This window comes from Apodemus sylvaticus, chromosome 10 (genome assembly GCF_947179515.1).
Source record: "Apodemus sylvaticus chromosome 10, mApoSyl1.1, whole genome shotgun sequence".
Classification (NCBI taxonomy): Eukaryota; Metazoa; Chordata; class Mammalia; order Rodentia; family Muridae; genus Apodemus; species Apodemus sylvaticus.
In genome coordinates this window covers 96,803,788-96,813,901 of record NC_067481.1, presented here as the reverse complement: position 1 = coordinate 96,813,901, position 10,114 = coordinate 96,803,788, and the positions used below count along the sequence as shown (strand labels likewise).

The following is a 10,114-nucleotide window of genomic DNA, read 5'->3' as shown; positions in this document are numbered from 1 at the left end:
AAGATGTGCATGCATGAGCGTGTGATGTGTGTGTGATATGTGTGTGAGTGTGTGTGTGTGTGTGTGTGTGGGCACTCTGTTCCGAGCTAGTCTGGAAATTACTACATAACTTATTCTGGTCTCAAATTCATAGCAACCATCCTGCCTCAGTCTCTCAAGTACTAGAATTACAGACCTGTGCCACAATCCACAGCTTGATCATGTGGGACCAGAGCAAAAGACTGGAAATGCAGAGGAGCACGAGAAGTGGGGAGTGGGGCTGCAGGGTTTCCTTCCTAGAGTGGAAACGTGGCTATAAAGGAAGTCCGAGCCTTCTGCTTACTCTCCAGATGCTGAGGGACAGAAATTCAATGTAGTGGGCAAAAGCCCTGGCATGCTACCTGAGCCAGAGGCTACGCTCACCGTGCAATCAGGACAGAGGGCGTGAGGGCCACCTGGACACGCCACTCCCTCCCGGGTTCTCCCTCCTGTATGCTTCAGTGGTCTGGCCAGACCCAGAGGTGTCTTGCTCCAATCCCAGTAGGAGTTTGGGGGGCCGGTCACCATATTCGGGACAGGAACACTCATGAACAGGGAAGGGAACATATGGAGGAAGCAACCCAAGGGCCCGGAAGCATCTCAGCCTTGCTCCCCCGACTGTGTCCCTAAGGACAGATTGATGAGCTGGTCTGGTCAGGGAGGGGGTTCTTGACATTTGCCAGGGCGTAGGCGCGCCGCTATGTGCGCCCTGAAGCTAGCCGCTAAGTACACAACAGAGGAAAAGGGTCACACGCGGGGGTGCAGGAATCAGGTTGGTTTTATTGACCAGACCACAGGCCTGACTGGAGCTACAAGCTGTGCTCCTGCCTAGGTCAAGCGTGGGGGTGCCATCAGTTCTTGGGCTGGTCGTCGGGCCTGACAGGATCGGCAAACACAATTTGCTGCAGGGACCATGGCTGGGCACGAAGCGTCTCTCCGAAGGCTCTAGAAAGAACAAAGCAGGACTCTAGAGACAGGGGCAAGGCTCTCCATTCTGTCCTCAGGATGATGTGGGAGGAACTCTGGGAAATTCTCCTAACGTAATGGGAAACAGAATAGGTAGGGAGGGTGGGGGTCGAGGTGGCCACACCTGTAAAATCAGAAACCAGGAGGGGGGGCATTATATCAGAAAAGGGGGTGAGGGGGCTGGAATACAGGATACAACTCAGTGAGCATAGTGCTTGCTAAGCCTGTGTGAGGTCCTGGGTTCCATTTCTAGTACCACGGAAACCGGGTGTGGTGGTGCACACACATAATCCTACCACTTGGTAGGTGGGAGAAGGATCAGGAGCTACAAGGAAAAAAAGAAGAAGAAGAAGAAAAAAAAAAAAAACCCAACCCACCAGTACCCACTATGTGGTCTTGTGTGGTCTAAGACCCCTGGAAATCCCCTTGCCCGATGCTACGCCGCCCGCCTCCTCTCTTTCCTACTTACCTAGCAGCGGACTCCTCTGAGATCCAGGAATGAAGGCTTAGCGACTGCTCTGGTTGGCGGACTCCCTCCAGGTCCGGCGGACTCCGGGGTGCATGGACGGGAAGCCCTGCCCGTGAGGTCCTGCTTCGCACCTCCCACGGCTCCTGCCCGGGTGAAGGAAGCAGGAGAGCGCTGCGGGCGGCGACCGGTCCTGGGAGCCGGGCGAGTGGTCCAGCGGCCCCGGCCAGGGCACGGCGCCACAGGTAGGGCGAGCGGCGCAGCCCCATGAGCAGCCCCGAGGCACGACCCACTGTGTGATAGCGGGGACTCGCCACATGCTTGTACCAGGCGCTGGCGGGCAGCGGTAGCAAGAGCAGAAGTAGCAGCAGCGGCAGCAGGGGCCCGAGAGCCCCGGGCCCAGGGCCCCGCACTTCTCTGCTCGACGCCAGCGTGCTCACGTTGATGGCCCCTTGGCAGGTTAGGACAAGAACAGGGTTTCTGTCTCCGAGAACGTCGGAGCTCCCGAGGATGGAGGAGACCAGTCGGTTGGTGACTATAGCTTCTCAGTGGCCCCGCCCCGCCTCGCCCCCGCGGCACATGCGGCACTCACCCAAGGGAGAGGATGATGGAGAGGGAGGGAGAAGAGGGAACCCAGGCAGCTAGAAGCCTCTCAATGAGTAGGTCGCAAGCTGGACTGTGCTTGAAGCTCTAGTGGGGGATCTCCTTGCTTATCCTTTCCTCGCCACCCCCCCACCCCCCTCAGAAGGGAACTGTCAGGGAGGGAGCTCTGGTACCATGGTCTCAGAATACTAGAATGGGCTGCCAGGGGCAAGGGGATGCCCTCTTGGTAGGAGTTGCTACAGTGGAGCACTTACAGAGTGGAGACAGCAGAGTTCTGGTGGGCTAACATAGGGGAGTTTTGAGTGGGGCCACTCTTCCTTGAGGGCTGTCCCTCTTCCTGCCTAGTACAGCTCTTGAGTTCCCACCCAAACCACTCCGCACTGCAGGCTTGGAATCCCTGACTTTGGAGCTGAGGCGTGGGGACACATTCCTATACTCCCAGCATGGATCCTGAGTTCACATCAGCCTGATTATGTGACCCTAGCTCTAGGAAGAAGACAGAAATAAAGGAGATTGGGGGAGGGGCAGCTAGGAAGGCAGGCAGGCAGGGCAGTTTGGCCACATGAAGCCATCCCTGTGGTTTCTGGAGAGCTAGAATGTTAAGAGACAGCCCCTCCTGGAACTCTCAGCCTCGAGACTGATCCCTACCAAACTCCAGAGCCTCCTCCGTAATGATGCCTCTACACATGACCTCCTTCCCAGCCAAATTCAATTTAGGGGAAGGTCTTAGTCCCACAGCAGGTGACTTGCTCACCTGTGTATAAGAATATTCTTCCCTTATGTGTCTTCCCAGCAAACTCCTATAAACTTCAGGACTCCACTAAAATGGCTTTGGTTAGAACAGTCCTTTAGCTCACTCCTCTAGCACATTCAAAGACTCTACCGTAGTCTTTCCTGACCGCTCAAACCCATCCTTCCAGCCCCAATCCCAGAAGAGGGCACTGGATCTCCTCATACTGGAGTCGCAGATGCCTGTGAACCACTATGTGGCTGCTGAGAACCAGACCTGGGTCCTTTGCAAGAGCAACAACAATTACTCTTGGGGCTGGAGAGGTGGCTCAGCGGTTAAGAGCACTGACTGCTCTTCCAGAGGTCCTGAGTTCAAATGCCGGCACCCACATGGTGGCTCACAGCCATCTGTAATAGAATCTGATGCCCTCTTCTGGTGTGTCTGAAGACAGCCTCAGTGTACTTATACACCTAAAATAAATAAATCTTAAAAAACAAAAAACAAAACACAATTACCCAACTAGTGTCTCTCTGGCTCCCTCAGTTTTTTTTGGGGGGGGGGATTTTTTTTTGAGTTTTTTTGAGATTGGGTTTCTCTGTATAGCCAAGGCTGTCCTGGAACTCACTCTGTAGACCAGGGTGGCCTTGAACTGTTTCTGCTTCCCAAGTTTAAATCCTGGAATCAAAGGCATTTACCACCACCAAGTGGCAATGCCTGGCTTGTTTGTTTTTGGTTGTCTTCAGATGGGATCTCAACTATGTACCTCTGGCTGTCCTAGAACTCATTATGTAGACCAGGCTGGCTTCAAACTCACAGAGACCAACTTATTTTTTTATAAGGTATCTTTTTTTAATGATTTATTTTTATTCTACATGCATGGTTGTTTGGCCTGCATGGATGTGTGCGTGAGGTGTCAGATTCACTGGAACTGGAGTTGCAGACAGTGGTGAGCCACCATCTGGGTACTGTGAATTGGCCCAAGGTCTTCTAGAAGAGCAGTGAGTGTTCGGGTCTGGAGAGATGGCTTGCTGCTAACAGCACTTGCTGTTCCTCACTTTCCAGGAGGACCCGAGCTTGGCTCCCGCGCCCACATCGAGGTTCACATCGAGCCCACATCGAGCAGCTCATAGCCCCTGTAACTGCGGCCAGGGCTTTGCTCCTTCTGCTCTTCAGTGAGCGCCTGCACTCACGTGTGTGCACCCAAACGCACACACACCTACATATAGCTTGAAAAAATAAAGATAAACCTTTACATTTTTATTTTTTAACTGTGTGTCTATTTGAGAGTAGGCGCCGCCACAGGAGTTGGATACCCCTAAGGTGAGATGGGCACAGTCACTAAAAGTGTATTATACCTCTTCAGAAAGATCACCCATTAAAAACATAGCTGTTGAGCTGAAGAGATGCCTCAACAGTTAAGGGCACTGACTGCTCTTCCGGAGGATCCAAGTTCAAATCTCAGCAACCACATGGTAGTCACAGCTCCATGTCTGTAACTCCAAGATCTGACATTCTCACGCAGACATATATGAAGGCAAAACACCAAAGCACATAAAATAACAATAAATAAGTTTTTAAAAATATTTTTAACCAGGCGGTGGTGGTGCACGCCTTTAATCCCAGTATTTAGGAGGCAGAGGCAGGTGAATTTCTGAGCTCAAGGCCAGCCTGGTCTACAGAGTGAGTTCCAAGACAGCCAGGGCTACACAGAGAAACCCTGTCTTGAAAATATATATATATATATAAAACATAGCTGTTGTTCAGGCATGGTGGTGTGTGCTCTTAATCCCAACATTCAGGTGACTGAGGCAGGAGGATTACAATAATTTTGAAGCTATTCTGAGCTCTTTCCCACCGAGACACCCCAGGCCCCTAGTTAAGAAGTTCTCATATAGCCCGGACTAGCCTAGAGTGTGCTATGCAGCTAAGAATAACTTTGAACTTCTGATCCTCCTGTTTCTACCTGCTAGGATTAGATTCAGGCTACCATTCCCAACTTGAAATACTCTATTTTGATCTTCAGAGCAAAGGAACTGCCTGCTCCTATGGGAGCCTTAGTCTTAGAGAGAGCGGTCCGGGGAGTGCAGCGGTCTGGAGGCTCAGCGGACACTGTCCACTGGCAGGCCACTCAGGTCCCCAGGGCTGCTGCTCACTCCAAATCAGTGGGGGGGGGGGCAGCAGTTAGGAGTGGCTGCCCTCCCAGGGGACCCAGGTTTGATTCTCAGCACCTATATGGTGGCTCACATGTCTGTACCTCTGGTTCCTTTTCTGGCCTCTTCAGGCACCAGGCATGAATGTAGTCCGGAGACATACATGCAGGTAAAATACATATATAAAATAATAAGAAAATGTTGGGTTTTTAACAAGGAAGGGAGGGGGACAGAGGAGTCACCTATTCCAGAGGTAGAACCACCCCAGGGGTTCCAACAGGTCCCTTCTCATCTGGATCTGGGCGGCTGGGTTCAAATATGCCACAGACTTGATACTGATGAGGGTAGAGAGGGTCAGTAAGTGCTAGAGTTTTCTCTGCCTCAGTTTCCTTCCTTAAAATGAGGGAATGGGCTGGGCTGTGGTGGGGCATGCCTTTAATCCCAGTATTTGGGAGTCAGAGGCAGGCAGATTTCTGAGTTCAAGGCCAGCCTGATCTACAGAGTGAGTTCCAGGACAGCTAGAGCTACACAGAGAAACCCTGTCCCAAGGGTAGGGGGTGGGGAAGAGGGAATGGTGATAGTGACCACTTCATCTCGTTGTGTTAAAAGACAAGTAATGACAAGTTTGCCTGCCGCCCACACACTTAGGAGGCTGGGGCAGGGAGACAGCGAGTTCCCGGCCTGCCTGAGTTACACGGTTAGGACCTGGTTTATATTTGAAGCTAGCCAGATCTTCATATCATACAAATATAAAAAATGCACACACATCTGCATGGCACACACATCTGCATGGCACACATCCTGGCACCACATCTGACGCACAGTAGGCACTCAGTGGTTGTGGGGATTTTCTATTACTGCTGTTTCCACAGTCCAGGAGCCAGCTTCCAAGGGGTAGGCGGAGGACATAGAGGAGGTGAGCTCTTAGGCATGAGGACCTGCGGGACCAGGCAAGCGTCAGCGAAAGCCGCCCCCATCAACCAACCACCTGCTCCTATGGGAGCCCTAGTCTTGGAGAGAGCTTCCTGGAGAGTGCAGTGGGTGGGAGGCTCGGCACGACACAGTCCACTGCCAGGCCACTCAGGTCCCCAGGGCTGCTGCTCACTCTAAATCAGGGACCTCGGGGAATAGCAATGAAATGGAGAAGGTGTGGGGAGCCCCCTGGGGGTAGCCCAGGAAACGCAGATCCATATGCTTGGTCCATCCTGGGATTAGCACCTGGAAAAGCTTGGTGGAACAGGTCTGTATTTCCAAGTACAAGGTAGGATGGGGTAGGACAGAAAGTTGCCAGCATGGCTGACTTAGGAAGACATTGTCTGAAATTAAAAAGCTAAAAACGGGTCGGATGCTCGGGAGGTGGCTCAATGGTTAGAAGCACTTGCTGAGCTTGAGAGGATCAGGGTTGGTTCCCAGAACCCACATGGCGGTTCACAATCTTTTGCAATTCTACTTCCAGGGAATCCAACATCCATGGGCACCAGGTATGCATATGGTACACGTCCATATATGTAGCCAAACACTCATACACATAAAGTAAAAATAAAATCTTTAAAATACCATTTTATTATCCATCCATCTCTCTTACATCCTGGCCACAGATTCCCCTCCTTCCTCTCCTCCCAGCCTCTACCTTCTAAATACTTTTAAAGCTGGGCGTAGTGGTGCACACCTTTATCCCAGCACTTGGGAGGCAGAGGCAGGAAGATCTCTGTGAGTTTGAAGCCAGCCTGGTCTACAGAGCAAGTTCCAGGACAGCCAGGGCTACACGGAGAAACCCTGTCCTGAAAAAAAAAAAATCTGTGATGGAGAACTTCTTTAGCATGTATGTCCTTATGTTCAACTCTGAAGAAGGGAAGGAGGAAGGAGGTCCCAAAGAGATGTCTAAGCAGATAAGGTGAAGTCACCAAGCGTATTGACTCAAATTCACTTTCTGAGACCCACAGGTGGAAGGGGAAGGAACTTCTGCAATTGTCCTCTGTCAACCACACTCCTGTCATGGCACACAGGCAAGTATGCACACATGCACAGAAATAAGTAGATAACAAAAAGAAAACAGAAATATAATTGAAACAGGGCGTGGCCCAATTATGAAAGTGCACCAAAAGTAGTTTACAGATGGCTCTGCACGCTGTGCTTCCTGGAGCCTGAACGCCAGTCACCTCGGGCTTGCTAATGTCTGTGGTCCAAGGTGGTGAAGAGACCCAAATCAGCGCGCAAAGGAAGACGAAGGGCCTGGGCCTGGGCTGGAGGTGCACAGCAGCTGATAGAAGCAACCCAAGCTGGGGCTAGAGGATCAGGGAAGAGAATTATCCTAAAGATCAGGATGCAGAGGGCACCTCTCTGTCCTGCTCCCTCTTTCTGCCCAGGACCCAGCAACAAAGGATTCTACCTCTCACTAGAGGTCTGGAAACAAAGTGCAAAATGCCATTTGATTAGAAGGCAAGGGCCCGATACAGCTTCCATCTCTGTCAGCTGGTATTGTTTTTTGTTTTGTTTTGTTTTTGTTTTTGTTTTGAGACAGGGTTTCTCTGTATAGTCCTGGAACTCACTCTGTAGACCAGGATGATCTTGAACTCAGAAATCTGCCTGTCTCTGCCTCCCAAGTGCTGGGATTAAAGGCGTGCGCCACCACCGCCCAGCTAGTTACATGTACAGAGCCATATTGGGGCAGTCTTGCACTTGGTCAGAGTTTGACTTTGGTCAAGGTTAACTTCTCCCAGAATGCCAGGATCCTGCTCCACCTAGGGTGGAGTGCACGTAGTAAAGGTCAAGCTCATTGTTCTTCCTGGTATAGGGATTCCTGAATTAAACAGGTGACCCACCCAGCTGCCGGAGCAGTCAAGACGAAGACCTCCAAGAGAAGCTAGACAACTTCCACCGGAACTCAGCCTGGAGTCTGGGGGGAAGGGTTTGCCCGAACTGTTAAAAGGTCCGGCGCCATTAAAGTTTACGGCTTTGATCAGTGAACATTGACTTAGCCGTACTTTCTTTTCGCCGCTCTTCCCTATGACCCCAAAATTCTCTCAACAGGTAACCCGGTTTACATGTAGCTGCTGGCGGCTACATAGTGGCGCCTGAACGTGGGAAGACCTGGCACGAGAGAATTTCTTGAGGTAGCCCTATCCAGCGAAGCTTCGTGGAAAAGGTGAAAATTAATGGTGTCCGCACGGTAAGCAACATAGAGGGCAAAACTAGCGCTAGTGAATTCGTGTCTATGGTTGTGAGTGCAGGAATGGATACAGTTTTTCAAGCATACTGCGTGGACCCAGCGCAGGACTGCTTGGGTTGATAAGATAGGGAAATATGGGGAAGGAATTTGGTAGGCATTTGCCCAAAGCTCGTAAGAGCTGATTTCGGCGAAAAGAAAGGGGTTTTTAAAAATAGGCATATGTCCACAGCTTCTAAGCTGTTTAAAGAGGAAAATGGATGCAATTGCTTAACAAGCACGCTTAACTTTCTGTGTATCTTTCCGTGTTTGTCCCGGTGCACCGACTGTCTATGTGTATGTTTATGTCCTCTCTGTGTCTTTGTGTGAATGACTGTTTCATGTTAAAAAGGAAAAATTGGTAAAGATTACATCTGCTGGTAACCTCTTGAGCTAGCCACAGTTTGTGTGGGGATTGATTCAAAGCCACGCTGCAGCAGCGTAGCTCACTCACCCAAGAGGCAAGCATGGCTGGGGAAAAAGCCGCTCTTAAAAGCCCAGAAACCTCGAGATTTGGGAAGACTTTGGTTTGGCTTGTGAAATTCATGTAGTCGCTTTATACATGTTTCTAATTGGTTTTAATGATATAAGGCTTTACATTTCTTGACTAAAGAGTTATAAATTAATTGGTTATTATGTAAAAGGTATAGTGTTATTAAGAAAAGGTTAGTTTAAAACTGGTGATTCAGTGTTAGAGCTATCTTAACTAACTACACGTGGCCTAACGCCACTCATGCTTTGTTCTTGTTTATAATTGGATTTAAAGGTATATTTTGCATGTCTTGACTATAGAGTATTGGCTTAAGTCACTGCACATGATTTAAAAGGTATAATGTTATTAACAAAAGTTAGGTTAAGGCTGGTAGTTTAGGGTAGTCGCCATTTTGAACACGTGGCATGATGGTTAAGGCTGGTAGTTTAGGGTAGTCGCCATTTTGAACACGTGGCATGATGGTTAAGGCTGGTAGTCTAGGGTAGTCGCCATTTTGAACACGTGGCATGACGATTAAGGCTGGTAGTCTAGGGTAGTCGCCATTTTGAACACGTGGCATGACGATTAAGGCTGGTAGTTTAGGGTAGTCGCCATTTTGAACACCACGTGGCATGACGCAATCCAGGAAATACAGGCCTTTGGGACGCTCCTAAATTGGCATGGTGTTATATGTGAATCTTGGCCTGGAGATTAGACTTAATGAAGATTAAGATTTAAAATATTGTCTCTTTAATAAGTTACACTGTTATACACTTGAACATAAGAACTGGCATACAAACCTTGTGCTGTAAATATGTGTTTGCCATTAATTTTAAAGAAAATAGATTGTTTAAAATTGGGATTTGCTTCCAAAATTGCAATTGTGCTCTAATATTGCAAGAAAACATTGAGTTACAATAAAAATCAGTGTGTCATTGGCTACAGTTTTCAGTTTACAGGCTCATAATTCTTAACATTTTGTAATTAAGATAATTTTGAGAGTGATACAGCTATGGGTTTTAGAGGCCCATTGCCTCTTTTCCACAAGTTTATAGGCTACAATGGTAGGAGCAAAATTTAACCCTCCAAGATTAAAAAGGAGATCTCAGTGGAAATGTATTTGATATCAAGTAGGTTCCCTTGACCATGAAATTACAGGTTTCTTTTGTTTAATCCTTAAATTGTCCTTGTAGGTTTGGGTCTGGTCTTAGATAAAAGGCTCAGATTAGAAGATATTTACATTTGAGGAATCTCATACCATGTCCTTGCCAAGGACTCAAGGTGGATCCTAGGGCAGATAAAAAAATTTACATTTGAGTTAATGCAAAGCTTAGAGCTGCCTCAGGGGAAGCTAGTGAGGAAGTTTTGAGAAATTGTTTCTGCCTTACAGGCCCCACCTAGGGAGTGTTTGGCTTAAAAAAAAAAAAAAAAAAAAAAAAAAAGTTTTTGACTTATCCAGGTGTGGGTTAAAATGCAGTTCAAATCTATGAAAGGTCAAGGAGGC

At 48.9% G+C, this 10,114-nt stretch overlaps 1 protein-coding gene across 1 annotated transcript in view; it reads right to left on the bottom strand.

Moving 5' to 3' along the window:
- Positions 1–778: 778 nt before the first annotated feature.
- Positions 779–10,114, bottom strand: part of Npw (neuropeptide W) — a 19,595-nt gene continuing 10,259 nt past the window's right edge. Inside the window, exons 2-3 of the mRNA XM_052195988.1 lie at positions 1,454–1,994; positions 779–963 (exon numbers count right to left, since the gene is read on the bottom strand). Of these exons, the coding sequence (XP_052051948.1) occupies positions 870–963; positions 1,454–1,994 (635 nt within the window). The 3' untranslated portion in view covers positions 779–869. The remainder of the gene's footprint in view (positions 964–1,453; positions 1,995–10,114) is intronic.